We start from the raw sequence: 24,800 nt of genomic DNA, 5'->3' as shown, positions 1-24,800 counted from the left end.
AATCTAGAGCATGCCAAGTGCATCACAAAATACATCTACTCATAGGTATTGGGCCTAATGAGGAAAAACATTGGAGGCAAAGAGCTTGTTAGGCCTTGTTGTTGCACAAACTAGCAAGTCTAGTAAATAGGCTAAAGCTAGAGGGCACAACAACAATTTGGGACAAAGGCCCACTAGCACCATAGCCTATGTCCCCTTCTCGGATTTTCACCGACAAGAGGAGTCTGAGTATCCCTCACTTGTGATAGATATCCCTGGGATAATTTTGAAGTGAGGGAAGGCGAACCATTCAATGGAAAGGCTCAATAAAGGTGCAAGCTTTGGGAGAACCTAGAAAGGCTTTCCATGAAAAACCCCTTTTGATAGCTACACGAGACCTAGGGTTGCTTTGTATGCCAAGCTATAAGTTCATCCAAGGTTAGGGTAGTTAAAAGAAAAGGCTTTGTATGATGTACTTCAACAAGTAGTTAAGCATAAACCTTCAAGAAATGCCCAAGTCAAGGTAGCTTCAAGTGTTCCCACTTGGTATGAAGGCTAGGGCAGCAAATATCTTGAAATTCAACCGTGAGAATGACCCCAAAACTGGAGGAGACCTAGAAGAAACACCAGCGCATGAGATTGTCAAATTAGTTTTGAAAGATCTCACTCCTAAGGGATTTCGCACCAAGCCCTAGAGGGGCTACTTATTCTTGAAGGATGAAGAATGAGGAGGGAGAAAAGAAGGCGAAAATAATGATGTTTCATTGAGTTGATATGATCACCAAGGATTTCTACACCGATGTTTTCCTTTTGGGAGAAAATGGAGTCAAGATAAACCATAAGATGGCAATTCACTCTTCAAGGAGACCTAGAAGAAATTTCGCTACCCTGGACGCAGCAGCAACAACACAACTTCTAGAATTTTATACTTCAATGACAATTTTTTGGAGTTTCAAGGATGCATATTAATCAATCCTTTAGGAACATTCATTCATTCTTCATCTAATGAGTAACACATATTCCAATAGTTTTCAATGGTCCAAGCAATAGGCATTAATCAGGGCACATTTATTCACCATAAGGACAAATTTTCATGCATTAGACATTCATCAAAATAGAAACATAGAATTGTATGACACTGACAAGATAAAGAAGAGTATATACATCCATAATATTGCCAAAAATAAGCTCCACGATAACAAACGAATTTATCCAAACATCATAATTCATCAAGAAACATCCAAATTCCATACTCCACTACAAGTTCTTTCTCAATAGAAAATCGAAATCCAAGTGATGATGAGCTACAAATGAGGCTCCTCTTTAATTTATATGTGTTGATTTGTGCTAGCATTGGATGTGCTTTAGCCATGAAAATTGGTGGAGAGGTTAAGGCACATAAGATCTCCAAGACCCAAAAATGGTTTGGGGAAACTCCACCCGGTTAGAGAGATATTAAAATAATTAATATTTTTAATGGGGTTCCTAAGTCTAAACTTAGGAAAATTAAAATATTAATGGGTATTAATATAAAACTAAGTGAGAATGTTCTAAATGACATGGATCAAGCCAAATCTAATCTTAGTCGCTGATTAGGGACTTAATCTCGAACGTTGAAGACTCAATAGGAAAAGTATAAGAGGAGGCTTGAGGGTCAGTTGGAGATACACCAAACTGATCAGTAAGTTCAATTTTCTGGAGCGGGGTTTACTGAGAGAATCGAACAAGTGATCTATTGCAGCGAGGAGTAGTACGGCACGAGGCCGAGAATACATAGCAGAGAGAAAGAGATAGTACCAGAGAAACAGCGCATAGCCTGGAGTAGGTTGACGCAAAGGCAGTTGGGAGCTACGTAGAGGCAGTTGGGAGCTACGCAGAGGGTGAAGAGGCCAGCGTGGGTGACGCAGAGGGTCTGAGGGCTGACGCAGAGGCTTCAGTAGTTGCACGGAGGCTAGGAAAGTTGACACGGGGCCAAGAGGCAGCATCGGGAGAATTTTCATGGGGCAGACTAAGTGTTGGTGAGCCAGGAAGGGTGACGCAGTCTCTACAGAGTGACGCAAAGCAACAGAGAAGCTTGGAGCAGCTTTCGATGTCCAGCTAAGGAGCTGCCATTGTTGTTGTGGGATCATTAATCCAATGATTAATCAGCCAGAATATCTGTCTCCGAGGAGAGGTACTATTGCCAAGGGCATTCTCTGTTGGGTGAGCCATTTCTGGCACCCTAGATGTATTCAGAAACTGCATAATAATAAAATCCTCATATCTATTGCATCGGTTTTCCCGCATTGGTTTTTTCCAAGAACGATTGTCCAAAAATAATGGTGTCCCTTGTGTGTTTGTCTCAGTTATTTCAGTTGTTGATCTGTATATGAGTTAAGGTTGCATTTGTGTTTATTTCAGTGTTTATATTTATAAATAACTTGTTAATGGAATAAACAAGCAGGAGAAATAAATTAGATAATGTAGTTGGGATTTCTAACGAGTCAGACTTAGAAATTTCAACATGGTATCAGAGCATTGCAGATCAGGAGAACTGAAGGCACCAGAAGTAATCTGAAGAATATGCAGCAGTAGCAGTTGTCCCAAGAGACGGCGTTGTTCCAGAGCAGAAGCAACAAAGAAGAAGTGACGCAGTGACGCAGAGGGCCTGCATCATCATTTCGAGCCAGAAGGAGGGTCAGCGCAGAGGCAGAGAGGGACAGATCAAACCTACGCAGTGCCCGGTCATCTTTCTCAGCCAAAAAGGATCGACACTGTGGCCAGGAGGAGCAAATTTTGTCGTTGTCGAGATTGCGCAGAGCCTGAAAGGCTCAGTTTCTTCAGTTATCGGGGCTTGGGGAGTTGTGGGCAGATTGTGATTGAGAAGCTGGTGGGGTGTTGTTTCTATTGGTGCAGAACAGTACCTAAGGGGACAGAACCAAGGTAGAGGGAGTCGCTACCTTGACGGATTTCTAGCCAAGAAATCCAGATCCGAGTTGCAGTTGCAAGGAGGATTGGAGAGGAGTGGTTCGACATTTGGCAGGAAGATTTCCAGCAGGGAAATCAGGACTTAGAGGGAGATTTCCAAGAGGGGATTCGAACCTCAGAGGGAGTCCAGAAGAGGAGTTGAAATGGCAATGAACGAACTGAGGGATCAGGACAGGCTGGACGGGGCTTCCAACTTTGTCATCTGGAAGGCCAAGATCCTGTCAGTCCTGGATCGACACCGCATCAACGACTTTGCCTTGAGAACCGTGGCTATCCCGGTCGACCTATCTAAAAATGAGAAGTATGAGGATGCAATGGCGAGGGCAAAGTGCATGATCCTTGACGGGGTCAAAGATCATGTCGTACCACATATTGCTGAAAAGAACATAGCAAAGGAGATGTGGGATACTTTGAAGACCTTATATCAAGACTCTTCCGTGCAGAGAAGATCCTGTTGGAGAATCAGTTGTTGTCGTATCAAATGCAGAAGGGAAAGCAGATAGATCCATTCCTCCTCAGATTGCAGGAGATTTGTGACCATCTTACTTCCGTGGGGTCTACACCGAATCCAGAATTTATGGTCACGATTTCCCTGAATGTAGTCTCCGAGGAGTGGGAGACATTTGTCCAAAGTATTTTGGGCAGGGCTACTCTTCCAGGTCGGGAGGATATGTGGGCAACTCTTCGCCAAGAAGAGATCAGGAGGATGACCAAGGTGGGGAGTAGTCACAAGGGAAGTTGAATCAAGAAAGAGGAGGAGGATGCGGCTCTAGCATCTGCAGGACAGCAAGGGAAGAGGAAGAAGAAGGACATCTCCAAGTTGAAGTGCTTCCATTATGGGGAACTGGGACATTATGCATCCCAGTGTCCCAGGAAGAAAAACAAGGGAGAAGCTTCTTGTGTACTATTGTTCTTATTGTTTTGGTAGTTGTTTGATCATAAGAACAAACATAATAATAAGAGAAGAAGTGAATAAGTAAGAAAAAGTAAAAAGACATCACACGCAGTTACCAAGTTTAAGAGGAATCATCCTAACTACAGCCCTATAGATTTCTCAACACATTGAACGGCCGGAGGGCTTTGTAGCGCACAGTAGAGAGACCCATGTGTGCAGGTTGAAGAGAGATTTGTACGAGCTCAAGCAGGCTCCCAGGGAGTGGTATGAGCGCATCGACAAATACTTGTAGGGCATGGGCTTTGTGAAGAGTGAGGCAGATGAAAACCTCTACTACATGGTGGTTGGGGATGAGGTACTCATTCTTGTCTTGTACATGGGCGACGTGTTTCTTAAAGGTTCACTGGGGCTCATAGAGGAATGCAAGAGGGATCTTGCAGTTGAGTTCAAATGAAGGATTTGAGGCCCGTGCACTATTTTCTAGCATGGAGGTATGGCAGACAAATGGCAAGATTTTCCTTGGTCAAGGGAGATACTGCATTGAGATCCTTAGGAGATTCAGGATGGAGGATTGCAGAGCCATGTCTACTCCCATAATCACTAATTGGAGGAAGATAGACGCATCCAGAGAGAAGTGTTGAAATGTAACTAGTGTCACTCTTCATAATTGTATATGAGTCATGAATTGATGTAATCATTATTGTATTTGTCAAAAGAAAAAGAAAATGAAATTATTTGTAAAAAGAAAATTATTTATTAAAAATGGGTTTCTTTCCCATTGGTTGTTTGTCCTAGGTCAAGCACCCATGATGTAATAGCCCTTGTGTGGCTCAAGAATTAAAGAAAGAAAAGTATTATTGTAAAATGACGAGTCTAGAAGCCCACCAAAAAGTAAGTCGTCGTAGAAGAGGCCTAATCCACGCTCAAGAAGCATATATAAAGGAGAGCTTGTCCTCATTTGAATGACACACTCAGAGGCAACATTTCTGATCCAAGCGAGAAAAAGATTTATGATCCAAGCGAGAAAGGTAGTTCTGACCCAAGCGAGGAAGGAGCGACATTTCTAGGAGGGCAGCAAAGGAGAAAAAGGAAGAGAATCTTTGTTTCTATCAGCTCACACGTGCGACTATGCTGGAGGAAACTAGGGTTTCCCCATATCCGTTTTGCATAAATTTCGTTGGAGGGTTTGGTTGGCTTATCTCTTGGTGGTTGGTCTTGGGTCAAGGTCTAGGAAGTCTTCATTGAATTGATTCTATAAGAAGAGTTTTTGGCTTTTCCCTTGTGGGGTTTTGCCCTGGCTTGGAGCCTATTTTTGGTGTCTTCTTGTTTGCATTGTGATCTTCTTATTGGCACTTGCCTTGATGATGAATAGAACAAATTAATAATATTGATGCCCTAATCTAATACTATAAGAAAGTATCAAAGTTTAAAGAGAAATCATGTAAATAAGCCTATCTGATATTTTTCCCTAGATTTTTCAACAAGAAGGATGTGGGCCCCACCTTGTATAGATAGTTGATAGCAGTGTTGCAGGAAATGTCCCCCCCAGATCAAAACCCCGATCCACGATCCATAGGGATGCGTGGGGGAAGCGCTATTCGAAACGCATTTCAGGTTGATAAACACGCTCCCTGAAAATTTCAGGAAGCATGTACCCAAAACACATTTCGGTTTTTCCGAAACGCGTTTGGGATAGCGCTATGGCCGTACAAAGCATTAAGCTTCCGAAAAAAAATTATAAAAAAAATGCAAAAAAAATATAAAATATATGTATATATATAACAAAAAAAATATAAATATAGCAAACGCAAGTTTTGAATATAAATGCAAAAAAGATATAAAATATATATATATATATACATAGCAGATGCTTCGCTTCCTAGATTTTTGGAAAATGACGCTTCTGCATCGCCGCTTCCAAAAAACATCCCCGTTTCGTCCCTGTTTCATGCAACATTGGTTGATAGGCTCTCTGTTAATTTTGGCAACTAGGGCCAAACTTCACCTTGGACAGCTCATATGAGGCAGATGATATTTTTATGGGATTCCTCTCTCTAAGAGGTGTAGGATTGATCTAAAGATCATCCCATTCTGACATGTTCAAATGGAATTATGAATTTATTTTGATTATGGACAAATTGTCAAGGTCAGCCAGCAAACTCATGTAGGCTCAAAAGCCCAACAGTCATGTCTATTCATCCTCAACGTTTGCATAAAAATACAAAGTGCATCCTCCTCATTTGGACACTTCACTCACTCACACATCTCTCTCTTCTTGATTGGAGACGGATTTCTAAGGCTTCTCTCTCTCCACACATGCGAAGAAGGGATTGTTCAATTGTTGTCCCTATGTTGACTAGAGTTGACTGAAAATTGCAGCAGGTTGTTTTGACTAGCATTGACCATCTTTGACTGTGGTTTCGTGTGGGGTATTTCTATTTGGGCAGGCTGCAGTTCTGGGCACGAAATCCAAGGTTGTTTGAACTGTGTTTGACCAGTGTTGATTGTGCTAGGGTTTGCTGCAACGTTGACTTTTGTTGACCAGATTTGACAGGACTTTTTCAAACTATTTTTGGGCTGATTTGACTTGTTGTTGGAGGCCGAGTTTGACCGAGCTGTTTTAGGGGTCAAAATCTACCCTACTGACCAGCATTGACTTTCTGGTTAGGTCTTTATGTTTCTGTTGTTTTACTGATCAGATTTTCACTGTAATTGGGCAAGTGAATATTGCATATTGTACTCTCTCTCTCTCTGTTGAACTTTTGAAGAATTGATCAAGGGTTTCCCCACATTGGGGTTTGTCCCTAGTTGGTGCCATATCTTGTGTCCTCTTGTCTTGGCTTGTCTTCTATTGTTATTGTTTATGTTCTACCTGCATTTTACTATCATGATGATGTGATTGCTAAACTCGATATTGATATTGGGCTAATAAAGAAATTGAAGTAAAATTGCTCTAAGAATAGAACATACCATTGTCATCTAAAATTAACATGGTATCGGAGTTGAGGTGAAGACAAAGCCCAGGCAAGAGTGAGAAGAGCAATCACGAAGAGGAGCAATCACTGATCAAGGACAAGATTCAATGGCCTCCACATCCTACTTCAAGTCTGATGATAAGCTTCATGATAAGTCTCATTATCATGCATGGAAGATGTCTCTTGATTTGACATTAGAAGAGGAAGATGTTATGGATTATGTGCAGGGAAAGATTTTAGAACCTCCTTCAAATGCACCGGCTGCTGCTAAGACAAAGTACAAGAAGGGTGAAGTCAAAGCCAAGACGATCATCAGGGATTCTATTCATAAGCATTTAGTTGCTTACATCTCCGATTTGAACACATCAAAGGAGATATATGACAGGTCGGTTGGTATAATCAAAGTTAGCAATGCAAACCAAATTCTTTTCCTCAAGAACACGCTGAAGGATATAAAGAAGGGAAGAAATGAAGATATTCAATCCTACTTCATGAGGATTACTGAGATCAAAAATGATCTTCTTTCGATTGGAGAAGTTATTGTTGATAGGAAGCTTACTCTCATTGCCCTTGGAGGACTCTCTTGTGAATGGCATGTGTTCAACACTACTATTCTTAACAATGACAAGATTCCAGGTTTCAAAGAATTGTTGACTAGATGTTCTCAAGAAGAAACAAGGATGAAGGAACTAGAGATGCCTTCAAATAGGAATGATCCTACTGCATTCTCCACTCATGCTAAAAAGAAGAACAATCTAGGTTCAAAGAAGCAATGTCAAGGAAGGTCAAGTTCCAAAAATGGAAGGAAGGGAAGATGCTTCATTTGCAACAAGTTTGGTCACTATGCTAGGGAGTGTCCTAATAGAAGAGATACACCTCATGATGATGACAACCACAACAGCAACAATTTTAGGGGAAACAACAATCAACGGAATGGAAAATTCAACAACCAAGGAAAAATGAATGCTCCCGCCCCTCATCAAGGAAATGGTCACCCTCCCAAGAGATCAAGAAAAACAGGTATGATGAATCTAATGTTGTTGATATCGAGCCAAAAAAATATATATATATATCTGCCCTCTTCACTGCATCTCCTCCAGAGACTTTGGAAAATTGATTGATTGATAGTGGTGCCTCAAGGCACTTCACTGGGTACAAGGAAGCTCTTTCAAATCTGATTGAAAAGTATACAAATTTGGAAATTATCCTTGGAGACAATGCCACCTATCCCGTGAAGGGAGTTGGGAATGTTACTCTTCAATTGAATCAAGGTACTATATGTACAAGAAGTACTATATGTACCTGATCTAAAGAAGAACCTTGTATCTATCTCGACGATGGATGACAAAGGATTCAAGGTGGCAGTCATCGATGGAAAGGTACGTGTGTGAAATAAAAATTTCAACAATGCATTTACACTTGGCTTCAAGGTTGATAGCCTATATCAAGTTGGAGGAAACGCAATGGGAGCTATGCCTTGCGACACATCACTTCAATTCGAATTATGGCACTGAAGGTTTGCTCATCTACATTATAAGGCTCTACCCGATGTGAGGAAGATGGTGACAAGAATGCCCAAATTTAAAGTAGAGCATGAAGGTGTTTGTTAGGGGTGTGCCGAAGGAAAGCATACAAGGGAACCATTCCCCTCGAGTGATAGCAAGACTACTGACATATTGCAATTGATTCATTCTGATCTATCCGGTGCGATGCCCGTGAACTCATTAGAAGGATATTTATATTATGCTATCTTTATGGATGAATTCTCTTGCTAGACTTGGGTATATTTCTTGAAGAAGAAGGATGAATTATTCTCATGGTTCTGTTCTTTCAAAGCTTTGGTCAAAAATAAAACCAGGAAGAAGATCAAAATATTGAGGACCAATAATGGAACCGAATTGAATCAAATGAGTTCAAAAATTATTGTAGAGAAGTTGGCATTAAGAGGGAGACTACTACCACATATACTCCTGAGCAAAATGGTGTTGCTGAAAGGAAGAACCGTTCTATCACAGAAGCCACTCGTGCCATGCTTCATGATCAAAGCCTTTCGAAGTTTGTATGGGCTAAAGCTGCAAACACCGCTGTGTATGTTCAAAACAGATGTACTCATCAAGCGTTGGACTCCAAAACTCCCGAAGAAGTTTTCACCGATAAGAAACCTGATATTTCTCACTTTAGAATTTTTGGTAGTCCCGTATATTTTCATGTGCCGAAAGAAAAGAGAAGCAAATTGGATGCTTCTGGGAAGAAAGGAACATGTGTGGGCTACAGTGAAACTTCTAAGGCATATAGAATCTATGTGCCTGGTCAAATAGAAGTGGAGATAAGTCATGGTGTCACCTTCGATGAAGATGTTATCCTTGGGAAGATTACTAACCTTCCCATTCCAAGGAAGGACAAAGAAGCAGATTCAGGAAAGCAGGGAGAACCGCAGGATGAGTCGATGCTCGATATTGAAGGACCAATGGATCCTATTGATCCACCCCCTCATGAGCCCTCCCCCTCGAAAAGGAGACCCTCATGGCTTAGAGAGACTCTCGAAGGTGTCGAGAGACATATTGCACCTAGGGGGACATTTCGTGAAAGCAAGAAGCTGAATAGGTACCAAGGGTACTTAACTGCAATGAGCACCATTGTTCAATCTGAGCCTTGCACATTCGAAGAAGTTGCAAAGCACCAAGTTTGGAAGGATGCAATGAATGAAGAGTATGAGTCGATTATGAAGAATAGTGTATGGGATGTGGTCCCTAGACCCAAGGACAAATCCGTTGTCACCTCGAAACGGCTCTACAAGATCAAGCATGGAGTTTATGGAAGTGCTGAAAAGTTCAATATTTGTTGCTTGAGGCTTCTCTCAAAAGAAAGTTGTAGATTATGATGAGATATTTGCACCAGTTGCCCGCTACAACACCATCCGTTCAATCATTACCCTTGCTGCCTCACAAGGATGGAATCTACACCAGATGGATGTCAAGACTGCCTTCTTGCATGGTTCACTTAAGGAGGAAATCTATGTAGAACAACCTTAGGGGTTCGAAGTTCAAGATCGTCAGACACATGTATGCAGATTGAAGAAATCCCTCTATGGGTTGACACAAGCACCTCGGGCTTGGTATGAGAGGATTGATAGCTATCTAATGAAGCTGGGATTTATGAGAAGTGAAACTAATCCGAACCTTTATTTTAAGGTTGAGAATGATAGACCTCTCATCTTGGTACTTTATGTGGACGATCTCTTTCTGACAGGTGCAGACCCTCTCTTATTCATCAATTTAAGAGGGAGCTGGCTTCTGAATTCAAGATGAAGGACCTAGGATTGATGCATTACTTCCTAGGGTTGGAGGTCTGCCAAAAACCAAGTGAGATTTTCCTTTCTAAGGGAAAATATATTGTGAAGATACTTGAAAGATTTGGGATGGTGGACTGCAAGTCCGTGACTACTCCGATGGAACTTGACTTCAAGAAGTTATGTGGGAGTGCTACTGGGCCCGATTTGGGAAATCCTTATGAGTATCGTCAACTCGTGGGGGCCCTAATGTTCTTGGTGAACTCCTGTCCAGACATACGTTTTGCAGTGAATACATTGAGTCAGTTTATGTTCGAGCCTCATCACATACATTGGATTGCTACCAAGAATCTCTTGAGATATCTTCGAGGCACAATCACTTATGGACTAAGATATACTGTCGGGAATGTGAGGCTCCATGGTTACTCTGATGCAGACTGGGTTGGCAGTGTGGTGGATCGTAAAAGCACATTTGGATGTTGCTTCTCTCTAGGTTCTGCTTCGATATCATGGATGAGCAGGAAGCAGAAGTCGATTGCTTTGAGCATCGCTGAGGCTGAATACATTGCTGCTAGTTTGGCCTCCTGTGACATTGTTTGGTTGAGGAGGCTCTTCAGTGAGTTGTTTGGACATGTGTTGGATACCACCATGATCTTTTGCGACAAACAGAGTGGGATTCGTCTTTCTGAGAATCTCGTGTTTCATGACCGCTCCAAGCATATTGATATCAGGTACCACTTTATCCGAGATATGGTACAACGAGGAGCAATAAGGCTCCAACACATTGGGACTGATGATCAAGTCGCTGATATTCTTACGAAGCCCCTGGGGAAGGTCAAATTCTTAACCTTCCGTGAACGACTTGGAGTCGTGGAGAGACCCTCTTATGAGGGTCCCGTATGAGATGGATGTTGAACTCTGGGAGCTTCGGGGGGCTTGGGGTACTTCTTGGAGCGATGAGCGACCATAGGGTGAGTGGTTCACCTTCCCCTAATGGTGCGCAATGTACAGGGTGAGTGGTTCACCTTCCCCTGTGATACCCCATGGTGGCATATGCATATGATGAGTGATTCACCTTCTCCTCTGGCATATGAGCAGGATGAGTGGTTCACATTCTCCTGTCGGTACATCCTACCCATGCAGTCCGGGACTCATGGGAAGTACCTCTCATCTGGCCAATGAGTATGGAAATAAGAATAGGGACCATAGTACTATCGATGGACACATCGTGTACTACCATACTCCCTATGCTAGGATGTTGATATGGATCTGGGATCAATGGAAACTGACTTCGGGTCGGTTAAGAGTGGTATGACACACTCTCTATTATTGGAGACTGACTTCGGGTCAGTGGAGATTGGTATGATACATTCTCAATCATTTCTTCTTTCTTCATGGTTCAGCATAGCAGAACAGAGATAGTGATGGTACAGATTGTCAGACAGTTTGGCAGGTGAAGTTCTCCCTAGTTAAGAGGGAGTATTAATTTTGGCAACTAGGGCCAAACTTCACCTTGGACAACTGATATGAGGCAGTTGATATTTTAATTGGATTCCTCTCTCCGAGAGGTGTAGGATTGATCTAAAGATCATCCCATTCTGACATGTACAAATGGAATTATGAATTTATTTTGATTATTGACAAGTTGTCAAGGTCTGCCAGCAAACTCATGTATGCTCAGAAGCCGAACAGTCACGTCTATTCATCCTCAACGTTTGCATATAAATACATTGTGCCTCCTCTTCATTTGGATACTTTAGTCACTCACACATCTATCTCTTCTTGATTGGGTACGGATTTCTGAGGCTTATCTCTCTCCACACGTGCGAAGAAGGGATTGTTCTTTTGTTGTCCCTGTCTTGACCAGAGTTGACTGAAAATCACAGAAGTTTGTTTTGACCAGCGTTGACCATCTTTGACGGCAGTTTTATGTGGGGTATTTTTGTTTGGGCAGGCCACGGTTCTAGGCAGGAAATCCGAGGTTGTTTGACTAGCATTGATAGTGCTAAGGTTTGTTGTAGCGTTGACTTTGGTTGACCAGATTTGACTGGAATTTTTTAGATTGTTTTTGGGATGATTTAACTTGTTTTTGGAGGCTGGGTTGACCGAGTTTGACCTAGTTGTTTTAGAGGTCAAAATTTTCCCTATTGACCAGCGTTGACTTTCTGGTTAGGGCTTTCTGTTTCTGCTATTTGACTGATCAAATTTTCACATTAATTGGGCAAGTGAATATTGTATAATGTACTCTCTCTGCTAAACTTCTGAAGAATTATAAGGAGATTTGATCAAGGGTTTCCCCACATTGGGGTTTGTCCATGGCTGGTGCCATATCTTGTGTCCTCTTGTCTTGGCTTGTCTTCTATTGTTATTGTTTATGTTTTATCTGCATTTTACTATCATGATGATGTGATTGCTAAATTGGATATTGATATTGGGCTAATAAAGAAATTGAAGTAAAATTGCTCTAAGCAGAGAACATACCATTGTTATCTAAAATTATCACTTTCTCATGTATTTAGTCAACACCAAACCAGATATATCCTTTGCAGTAAATTCACTTAGTTCATGGGAAAGTCGAAGAGTGTGCATTGGACGGCAGCTAAACATGTGCTAAGATATTTGCTCAGCACTATCGAGTATGGGATCAAGTATGCTTGAGAAGAGAATATCAAGTTGGTTGGATATACTGATGCAGACTGAGCAGGTAACACGGTGGATCGGAAAAGCACTTCAAGTTGTTTCTTCAGCATGGGATTAGGAGTTGTTTCGTGGTACAATAGGAAGCACAAATCCATGGTAGTGAGTTCTATAGAGGCAGTGTACATAGCAACGAGCATGGCTGCGTACGAGGTTATGTGGCTTCGAAAGCTACTCGTAGCCTTGTTTGGTCAAAGGGTTGGAACGAAGGCCATACACTGCGATGATCAGAGTTGCATCAGGTTGTCAGAGAACTCATTGTTTGACAACAGATCCAAGCATATAGGTATCGTATACCACTTCATCAGGGATTGTGTGCAGCACAGGATTGTTCAGCTATAGTATATACCCACAGATGAGCAAGTAGCAAATATACTGACGAAGGCTTTGGGGAAGACGAGAGTCATCTTCTTCAAAGACAAGTTGGGTGTTATGCAGAACACCTTCCTCGCTAAGAAGGACTGTGAATTTGTGTAGCTTGGACAGGTGTTCTAATCTCAAATGATGTCTATGAGGCTAAGGAACACATTTTCTGCAATAAGCAGAAAAGGTTTCTAAGGAAAAGGTCTTGATTAGAATAAATTAGCCAGTTTATTAATTTTCCTAAGTCTAACTTAGGAAAATCGCTTATGTGATATCCACTACTATATAATTTTGCTAAGAATAGTATAGCTTTTACAATTTTGGCATTAGAGGCATTAGAGGGGATTTTTGGCGACATTGATAATTTAGGAAAAGTGGGTAGAGTAGGCCCCATGTAGATTTTGATGCAAAGGAAGCAATGCACACTAGGGGAGAGGAAAAATCAAAATTGCAGTGGATTGTGGGGGCCAGCAAGGGAGGCTAAGGGGATTGGAGTACTTAAGGCAACAAACGAGCAATTCTCTCTATTTTTTGTCTATCCGAATTCAAAAATCGCCCTCTCTTGGAGTTGTTTAGCATAGGAGTTGGAGTGTTGCTTAGCACAAGAGTTCCAAGTAGAATTCCACCCTCATTTCGGAGAACTTCGACTATCTCCCTAGTGAAGAAATTTGGGTGATCTTTCAAGGCTCTCACAGGGCATCATTGCAGGAGTTTTTCCCCAATTTTGTGCACTTCCTGGGCGCAGAGGCAGCTCGAATTATTCATTTGTGGATCAACTACAGTGGATTAAAAGACCAGTAAATTTGCAAGAGGATTTTCCTATTTTATGTCGGTGATTTAGTGGTGGATTCGTAGGGTTGAAGGGAAGAGATATTGGGGACTGGATTTCTCTTAATTTGGCAATGCACATGGGTTTTTGGGCAAAAACTGCGTAGAGGTTGGGACAGAGTTGAATTGAAGGAGCTAAGGGAAGTGAGGAAGGGCTTCTAGAGATTATTTTTGCAAAGTAGCTAGGAGGAGATTCTAGTGGTGCATTTGAGAGTTTATCAGTAGAATTTCTTCCAGTAATTCGCACAAATAGCCAGAGAGGGAACTCGCACTTCTTGAAGGGGTTTCAGGACACCCGAAATTAACCCAAATCCTTTCTGGGTTTTTGTGGAATTGGTCAGAGGAGACCAGGGTTAATTTTGTAGATTTTTCTGGGCACTACCTAGAGAAAAATTCCAGTTACCATTGAGCAGCAATTAGCAGAATTTTTTGGGTAGTGCACACTTTAGTTGGGAGTTATTCTAACACATGGGTTAGCCAAAGATCACCTAGGTTTTGCATAACTTGCAATAACAAGCCCAAGTTCCATTGTTTTTACTCTTTGTATCAATGTTGCGAACATTGCGATCGGGATTAAATCAGTGAGGGTCCGAAATCGGAAAAAAATCGTAAAAATTGGGACAAAATCGGTAAAGTCGGCAAAAAATCGGCAAAATTAAAAAATACAAAAAAAAAATCAAAAAATTCAAAAATCAAGTTTTTTGGGAAAAAATCGCGATTTTCGCAACACTGCTTTGTACCCAAATTTCCAAATTTTAATAAAATGGCTCAGTTGTTCTGCTCATATTTGTTGGTGTTCTAATTCTTGGTGCTTGTTCTTTATTGTAATTTGTTGTTCATAGTTCATAGCTTTGTACTAACACTTAATTTCCTAGTAGGAAATGGAATATTTACAACTTAATTAATCATAATTAATTGAGGTAAATTGATTTTCCTCTAGTCACTTCTAGAAAGGTCACGAAAAGTGGTCAAGGTGATCTTAGCCATCGATTGAGATTAGATCATGGTCGTTGATTCGTCAACGAGAGATTATAAGAGAAAATTGATGGGAATTTGGAGAACACAACATCAAGGCACATAGACAGCGCAGGGGCATCAACAGATTGAGATCAGCAGGGTTTGGAGACAGAATTGTCAGAGCAATCTATCACAGTAATTTCCGAGATATTTGGAGATCATTTTTCTGTAGAGACAAGCCGATTTTCCAGCGGTGTGAATTGCTCAAGGGGGGTGTAAATTACCCTAGTTAGTAGTGTGAACTTCTCCAGGAAGATGAATTGCTGGATCAAGGAGATGGATTGCAAGAGAGATCGATTTGCACAGGAAAGTAGATTTTGCTAGTTGAAGTCGAAATCCAGAGGGAGGCTAACTTATTTCCTCAGCAGTGCGAGTTTGCCAGAGCTAGGGCTGCACGTGTGAGCAGATCAGGAGCCAAAGGGGAGCCAAATTGTTAAGAGGAGGCTGAATTGCTTCCAGGAGGGTAGATTGACTTGCAAAAGTGGTAGAAATAATTTTCCGAAGGTTTGCTCATTTAAAACAAAGAATTGTAATTTCTCCATCATAGATTTTGCTAAAGAATAATAAAATACTCATCTGCACAACTGGTTTTCCCCAAACTGGGGTTTTTCCAAGGACAGTTGTCCAAAATATTAGTGTTATTTATTTGTGTGTGTGTGCAATAATTTTCTCAGTTCCTGTGGTCATTTATTTTTCTGTGAAGTTGCAGTAGTGTTTTATTCATCGTTTGCCACAAACAATTTGTAGAAGACAAATAATCAATTGATAGGAGAATAATAACCAGGTAGATGCAACAGTAATTAAAATTTCACACCCAGTCCCATTTAAGATTTAATCTCACTGTGTGCTAGTAAACTTGTATTGGTAACGGATCCATTGAAGCCAGAACCATCATGGCTGACTTCTACCATACTTGAAAACAAAGGGATGAACTGTGAAACAAATGTCACTTTCCAGTGTGTACTTGAAATTTTGGAATTTAAAGGTCACCAAAGATTTTCCAGTTTCATAACTTACCAGTGGAAAAAGATTGTCATCAATATAGAACAATATTTGCAGGACACAAATCCAAGGCAAAATATCTGCATGAATATGCTGTTTGAAGTGAGGAATTACCTTTTTCATTTCTTCAGCTGAAGAATACTGCTTCCCTTTATGATCATAGGGCCCTGTTCGAAGTGCATACTCTGTGCTCAAAGCAAGAGTATTAACCCAATGTCCATGCCCCTGTAAAAGGAAATGAGCGGTATTAAAATAACTAGTAATTGTACTCCACACAATGCAAACATCAACATATTACATAACTGATTGAGTTGATGCAAGATCAGGTACATATTCTGGTGTAGGCATTACATGCAGGGCTGAAGAAGCAAAAGTGAAAGCCAAATGGGTGCTCCAGAAGCACCTTAAACATTCTCAGAGAATCCCTAAGAACAATGCAGCAGTTGAAATAACCGTAATTTATAATATATATAAATGAAAAAATGTAGAATCATTTCTACATCTAATTTAATTTCAGAACACGCATTAAGTGAAGGTTTTAAATTTGAATGATAAAACCAAAATTACTGGAACCAGAACCTAACCAGTCAATTTCAAAAACTGTAACCAGACTGGAATGGGGAAAAAAACTGGTCAAAGAAAAAATATATAAAATATTCAAACTTTGATAAAAGAATATAAATATTCATGCGCATCAACATAAATCCAAACCATTAGGCACAAAATATGCAAAGGTTTACATGTATATACAATGTAAGGGTGAATATAGCAAAATGGCACTGAGTGCAATATATATTTGAAAAAAGAAAACATAAACAAAGGCCCTAAATGGCCTCCAGAGTCCAAAAATAATCATGCTCCAATCTACAATGATACAATAAAACGATACTGCATAATCATCTCAATCTAGATCCTCTGCATTCTCAGTATCGGTATGCACAGCACCTGAACTGGATGCTCTTACAGATCCAACAAAATTGACTGGATCCTGTGGTGGTGGAAGCAGCTCTAAGTCCATATAGGATAAGTCATCATCTGCAAATTAGGCTTTTCGGTAGGGTTAGGGCTCTTGTTTATTTATTTTTTGATTATTTGCTCATTTTTAATGAGGTAAAGAACCAGTGAAATTCAGTTCAGTAGTGACTGATTCAAAACGGAGAACCTCCAAACCAGTTTGAACAAGCCAGATCTGGTCCAATCCTGTCTGTTCCAATAATACAAGTTAAAACCTTATGTCGAACACAATAGTCCATATCCATTTTAGAAAATTAGATAATTATATTATTCTAGGGCAAAAATACAGGCAGCAAGAAGATGCAAGCCATAACAATGTTGAGTTAACTGCAGTGAACAGCGAGCAGTTTGTAAAAGAAAATGCAGCAGGAAATACGTTAGGGGAGAATTGTGAGCTGCCAAGATGATAACCCAGAATTTATTTCAAGGGCTTGGTCAGTGTCTAAAATATAGTTTCCAAGATATTACTTGGAACCATGTAATAAAAAATTTTAATCAATAAAACCTTAACATTTAAATTCAGTGAGAAGTAAATCATCCATATAAATGTTGGTGGGAGGATTGTGAGCATCTAAGAAAGCAAGAAATCCAAGCTTTCTTTAAAAGTCTTGGTGATTCAGTGTCTAAAGCAGAATCTGAGAACAATTATTTAATATCTAGACTAGTAAAAAAATGTTAAAAGTTTGTATTTCATCTATTCACACAGTTGCAACCTCTTGTGCACTAGATATTTTAATTTTTTAACTTGTACTATCTGTGGATCAGATACGATACACTAATCATATAAAATCAGATTAATGCAAGTAAGACCCACAGAACACTTAGGCAAATACCCCAGGCAAGTACAAAGGAAAATAGAAGAGAGAATGCACAATGAATGAATTAAATAAAAGACAATACATGAATGACTGATTGATAAAAGAATCCACGACATGTTATTGGCACATTCAGAGTGGCCTTGACAATTGGACTACATCTGGGCCCACCATACATTTATTTATATTTACTTATTCTAGCATATATACTAGCCTCAGTAACAAACATCTATGTTCATTACAATACATCTCCGAGGCCAAACTCAAGAACAACTAAACCTCAATATTTAAAGCACCACCATTGTACTCCGACACTTGTAACTACAGAACTATGAGATGGTTAGCCATAAAAGGAAGACAAATTGACGACTAGAAGTTAAATATAAGAAACAATAGACTAGTATGTATGGTTAGCCATGGAACAAGAGTGTTTTACATCACCTAAACAAACCTTTTGAAAAACCAAACTTATATGCAAGAAACAAGTTAAAACTTAAACCTATAAAGTCAAATTCATAAAAGCAAAATGACAACATTAAATCCTATAAGAGAATAAATCCAATATTGTCACAGCTACTAGCATAGATCCATCTTAACTTTGGATCCATCAAGTACAGAGAGGAATCAAAAGAGACCTAAATTCTATTGCCACTTAAAAGATCCCGGCGTCAGATTGATTCATGCTAGTTTATCTTTTCATTTACTTTTATAGGGCAATGTTTTTAATTTTTTTTATAGGTTTCCTTTCTTCCACAAGGGAACAAATCCAACATTGTCACAGTACTAGCATAGATCCATCTTGAATCTGGATCCATTAAGCGTTGAGAGGGATCAAGAGGGACCCAAATTCTCTTGGTGTCTAAAAAAATGAAGGCTAACACAGATTTATGCTAGTTTATCTTTTCATTAATTTTATAGGGCAACGTTATTTGTTTTTCTTAGGTCACCTTCCTTTTTACATTGGAAGTTGCATGTGAAATTTTATTCCATTTAGTTGATGCACGTGACAGAGACTGACATGTGACACTGGAAGTACAGTGCACCTCGCTTCTTTCAGTGAAACCAGATCTTTTTGCCATCCCTTCCTATTTTTTGTTTATCAAGTTTCTCAATTGTTGAAAATTCTTTGGGCAACAATGTTTTAGATATCCATATTATTCCCCTTCAGACAAGTGTAAACACATGGGAGACCAATTCAAAAATGACAGAGTCAAAGCACTTCAAGATTTTTTTTTTACAACTAAAAAAAAATTGTTTGTGGAGTCTTCCTTCAATGTTATCAAAAGCTTAATGATTCATTCAGAAAATATATTTGCATTTCATGTTGACCTCCAGCTGTCCAGCAACATGTCAATATTTATTATTACCAACCAAAATGATTTTTCATTAAGTGTCCTGGTTCATTAGCTCTCACCAATAATTACAAATTTCTAATATAGGTCAGCATGAAGCCAGTGGATACACAGTGTCAAAAACCTTCCATCATCCAAATGTGACCAATGCATAATGACATTAGATGGTGTTACAAGGCTTAATACAACCACAACACAGAAGGATATTCAAATAATACATACTGTAAGGCATGAAAGTTCAAAGTATTTTAGCAGCTCTTGCAATTCTTCAAACATAAAATGTCACCAAATTTAGGAGACCATTTATCCAGTATGATCCATTCAACATTGTAGTAAATACCCATTTAATATTCCTAACATATATTATTTATATTAATACTTATGATGTAGAGTTATCTCCTTTAGCATTGTTGTGTCTCTTAGGCTAAGTTACCAGGATTCGGATACGGATACGGATACGGATTCGGATGCGGATCCGGATCCGCTTGATTTTTGAAAAGCTAGGATTCGGATACGGCAAGGAAACGGCAAATACGATTAATATAAATATATTTTTATAATAAAAATTTGATATTAATGTCCAAATTTATTGTGATCACTATCCATCAACAACAATAGAGTTTATATTATTATTATTATCATCATATTTTAAAGTCATGGCCAAGCCAAACACCAAATTGGTGTATGAGATCCCTTTGTTTGTGGGACAATGGACCCACCTCCGTGTAGCGATTTCACTGCTAAGTCTACGAAGGCATACATACTCTACCCCTCTAGTTTTGAACCTCTGAACCCATAGGAGGAAACGCATACTCTTAACCATCAGGCCCACTCAAGCTGAATTGTGTAGATGAATTTCATGAAAAAAAATACAATACGTCATAATTAAAGTAACATTAATTATTTTATAAAAATTAAATTATAAACTATAATATATTACAAAGCTATTTAAATGATAAATAATAATAATTTAATACACATAATTTTATATGAATTAAATAATAAACTTACAATACATAAAAGTTTAATATAAAATATAATCTACAAATTTTAAAACTTGTGCATAACAAATTTGATATATTTTAAATAATTTTAATCTATAATGTATATGGACAATAAAATAACAAATTTTTTATATTTTGAATAATTAATTTATAATATATATACACAAGAAAATTACTTTATAAAATTATAACATTTCTAAACCAATATAAATAAAGTATAACATATTTAAAATTTTTTAATTAAATTAATGTGAATAAAATATAGCATAGCTATAAAAGTATAATTAAATTAATATAAATAAAATATAACATATTTATAATTTAATTATAATATTATAACATATCTCAAATATAAACACCATGTAATTATACATGTTCTTTTATAACATTTCTAAATTAATGTCAATACCGTATAACAGATTTATAAAGTTATAATTAAATTAATACGTGTTCTTTTATAACATTTTAAATTAATGTCAATAACATATGACAGATTTGTAAAGTATAACATATTTATAATTAAATTAATATTATAACATATCCAAAATATAATGATTTCAAATGTGCGAAACTGCATATGTCCAGCAGATAAATAAAAAACCAAGTCGCTGCGTCATACTACGAAGTCTGTAGATACCAAAACCACTAATATTAATACCAATCGCATCATTTTGGCCGTCTTATTCGCTGCACGTGCACATACTGTGTGAGCTTCCAGCGAGCAGCTATCAGGGTTAAAGTGCAATACAGGGTCAGGGCATTACCAAGATATTTTCACTAGTTAAAAACTGTTACTAAGATATTTTCCCTCGTTAAAAACTGGTTTCTCCCGCATCCAAGTGAATCCGGATCCGAATCCGTTTCTGATACGGGGATCCGCGAATCCACTTCCCAGGGTGGACGGATCCGGTAACGTAGCTCTTAGGTAACACATATGATAGTCTTCTTGACTGCCTATGAACCAATCCTTGTAACATTGACATTGATCATTATCTTTGGACTTTTGGACAATATCGACTTGTCCCTTTTCTTATGACTGCCTATGGCATGTTGTGACTACAACAAGGTGTAACGCAAGTTATATCAGATAAACTTGGAACCTTGTTTGCTGGTGGTTAATTTCGTTTTGCCAGTGGCAGTAAACTTACCTTGGTACTGCCTATGGCATGTTGTGACTACAACAAGGTGTAACGCAAGTTATATCAGATAAACTTGGAACCTTGTTTGCTGGTGGTTAATTTCGTTTTGCCAGTGGCAGTAAACTTACCTTGGTTGGTAGCCTCTGAATTTATTCAATGTTTCTGTAAACAAAATAGTCTATGTACATCAGCAGGAGAGAATATTACTGCAAAATAAAATAAGGCTCGTCATACCTCAACACTATGTCGCTTTGAAGGAAAAAAATAGATATTTAAAAACTAATATTGGCAGTCTTACCAGAGTACATCCACAAAAAAGACCACTGGAGCAGCCCTCTGAGATTGCAGCCAGATTCAAAACCTCAAAAAAAATCATGAGCAAACAAAACTGATGCAATCAGGTGGGACAAACACATGGGAGCTTCCAAATAAAAAGGATCTGTGATCCTCGAAACAAAATAAAATGTGAGCAACCAAACATACACACGCTGTCAAGAAAAAGAGAAATGAGGTGCAAAAGAAAAAAAATGGGGCCCTCCACAGAGAGACATTTCCCAGCATATCATCATCACTCATTCTCAGCCATAGATTCCTACATAGTACAATCCAATCACCAAAAACAATGTCCACACATGCTGCTGAGCTGCAGAGGTAGGAGCACATCTATCAAACCATAGCAACCAACTAGAAACTTGTGGCATGTCCAAAAGAATTAAATTTGCCAATTATTAACAATCACAACGGACAATCAAACAAAAACTGAAGAGATGGTCAAACAAAGCGTTCATGGAAAAAAAAATCCAATAAGTCTAAAGTTAACTTTAAGAGTTAAAGATTATAACTAAAGAATATTTTGTTCTTAATTAAATAAAAAAATATACATTTTAGTATTAATTTTTACACAAAAGAAGGTATCTACTCCATTAATAATTGATTAAAAAGTGAGTAAAATGAAAGGTGAAGTCTATTTAAAAAACAATAGAAGGTACCTTATAAACTCCTAACTCAAAAGTAAAGATGCAATTTAAAAGTCACAATTATTGTTGTAATATGTTCATGCAGCCATGGACCCCATTCATATGTATCCATATCTACTTGTAATTATGCCCAGAGCCATATTTTATTGTTCTATCATATTATGGTTAAGGCTGACCTAGTCGAACTTGAAACGTTAGCTCAATAACCCTCTTGGTGTCTGTGCCTTTGTTTTGTGGACCCATAATGCTCTTTTGAAGGGACACCTCACTTGAGTTGTGTATATACTATAAATACACAACTCATGCTCTCGTTTGTATCATCTCACCTTATGATCTTCTTGATCTGAAATACAAAGTGTCATAAGCCTAAAAGCACTTTATTTTGGCATTCTCTCTTGTGATTAGCATCTTTTTCTTAGGTCCACATGTGTATTTCAGTTTTCAGTATTTGTGCTTGTCTTTTCCAATCTCTCTCAAGCACACTAGAATCTCTTTCTAGTGTACTTGTGCAGAGGGTATTTCATGATTTGTATGAAATTTAGTTCCAACAATTCTCTTTTGATCCTTGTAAATCTCAAGTGTGAACTTTACTATCTCCATTCATTTGCTTGTCTGAAAACTATTGGCTAGTAGCATCTTTGTTACAATGTGGAACTAGGTTTTCTTTGACCATCCATATAGGGTTTTTGTTACAACAAAATCTCGCATTTCTTGAGATAAAGTTCAAAAGCTCAAGTGTGAGACACACTGCAACTCAAAGGGGGCCACTAGCCCCTCACCAACACTGTTTTTGCTTCTATCCAAGTCTTCTCCAACTCAACTAGGGTTCTCCTTGGTAGATCTTAGGGATCAAATGGCTTGGACAAGCCAAGAGCCCCCTAAGGCTTCTACTTGCACTTCCACCAACCAAAAGATAAAGTAATTACAGTTTAGGGTGGATAGGATCACCGGGGATTTAGGGTAACTTCCAAGTTTGAGTTCAAAGGGGAAAAAATACCCAAACACACACAACCCAAGAATCATTAGGAGAGTAAATCCCTAACAATATGTTTTAGATATTTTACAATAAAAATTGGTGAGTATAGAAGATAAGTGCCTTGGCACACCAATATTTTTTTGGGGGCATATGGAGCCAAGGAGCAAGACAATTCGAGAGAAAAAGAAATAGATACAAGTGCAAGGAACCAAGGCAAAATTGCATCCCTTAGACCTCCAACCCTAGCATCCTTCAATATTTAAAGATGGAATAAGGAAGCAAACTTAACCAAGTTCATCTCAAAAGGAGCTTGATGAGAGGTTCAAAGAGGCTTGGAGCAAAATCTATCAAGGACTAGGGCAGACTAACCAGTTTACCTTGGAGGCTTGGGTTGGGTGCCTTAAAATTTTCAAAGATGAATAAGCGAGGGAGCTTAACCAAGATCATTGATACTGCAAAATCTATCAAGCCTAGTGCAAAGCCTCACTAAGCTATTTACTGGCAAATGTTATCCCCACAAGGGAGGCTTCCCTAAAGAAATCACCCCAAGATATTTAATAAACAAGGGTTCAAGGGTGTTATATGATATAAAGGTTATGGAGAAAGGTATTGGCAAGGCCTCAGTGATTGTGATAAGAAATACAAGCAATCAAGCACAATTGCCACGAACCCCAATGGACTAGAAGAGTGTTGTTATAAACTACGGTTTTATTAATATGTGGGTATATAACATCCAAAAGCATATAGCAACTATGAAATGGCCTTTAAGGGATAGATTCAATAAAGTATCAAAGGTTATCAAGAGGTAAGCTACGGAAAAGGAAACTTTTGTAGTTTTTAATGGTTTTATATGCATAAAACAGCAATAGAAGCCAAGACATCAACCCTAATTTAGGGACAAAATGCAATTAATGCCAGATTTGCCTTTTTAATTTATTAAATGCAATTTTCATCAATAGAATAATGACATATAGATGCAAAATTACCATAACATGCAAATTAAAATCAAACCCTAACCCTAGCTACAAAGAAATTAGGAAAAGAAGTAGAAATTTAAGATGATCACCACAACTAGACTAGTGTCTTCTCTCAATTGGGAAATGGAGTCAATTAGGGCAAGGTCTATGATAGAGGGCCTTGGATGAAGAGGGTGGAAAACTAAATTTCTTCCCTTAAAAACCCTAGCAACTTCTCTAAATGGGAGATTTAAGGTCAAAGGATCCATAAAGTAAGTTCCTTTGATGGAACTTACAAGATAAATGTTACATGTCATAAAGCATCCAGATTTTAAGAAATATATTACACTTTTAATATGGCACAAATAGAAACCCTAATTATAGCACGCAAATTGAAGATAATAGCAATAAACTTACACAATTCCAACATGAATCACTTCATGAATCCCCAAACAAGTATCCTTTGCAAGACAATTCGCTATATTAGATGTCTATGTTGCAGGAAGCGTCGAGATAAGGCCGGTCTCAGTACCCAAAATGGGTCGAAACTTCGAA

At 38.7% G+C, this 24,800-nt stretch overlaps 1 protein-coding gene across 1 annotated transcript in view; it reads right to left on the bottom strand.

Annotated features, from left to right (window-relative positions):
- Positions 1-24,800, bottom strand: part of LOC149189511 (WD-40 repeat family protein / notchless protein) — a 253,629-nt gene that overhangs the window by 81,906 nt on the left and 146,923 nt on the right. The window contains exon 8 of the mRNA XM_089411822.1: positions 16,127-16,237. Within this exon, the coding sequence (XP_089267948.1) occupies positions 16,127-16,237 (111 nt within the window). The remainder of the gene's footprint in view (positions 1-16,126; positions 16,238-24,800) is intronic.

This window comes from Pinus tabuliformis, chromosome 3_1 (genome assembly GCF_031772625.1).
Source record: "Pinus tabuliformis cultivar Carrire ecotype Pingquan chromosome 3_1, CPIR1, whole genome shotgun sequence".
In the NCBI taxonomy this organism is placed as follows: domain Eukaryota; kingdom Viridiplantae; phylum Streptophyta; class Pinopsida; order Pinales; family Pinaceae; genus Pinus; species Pinus tabuliformis.
The sequence above is the reverse complement of the archived record's forward strand: the minus strand, read 5'-3'. Positions and strand labels throughout refer to the sequence as shown.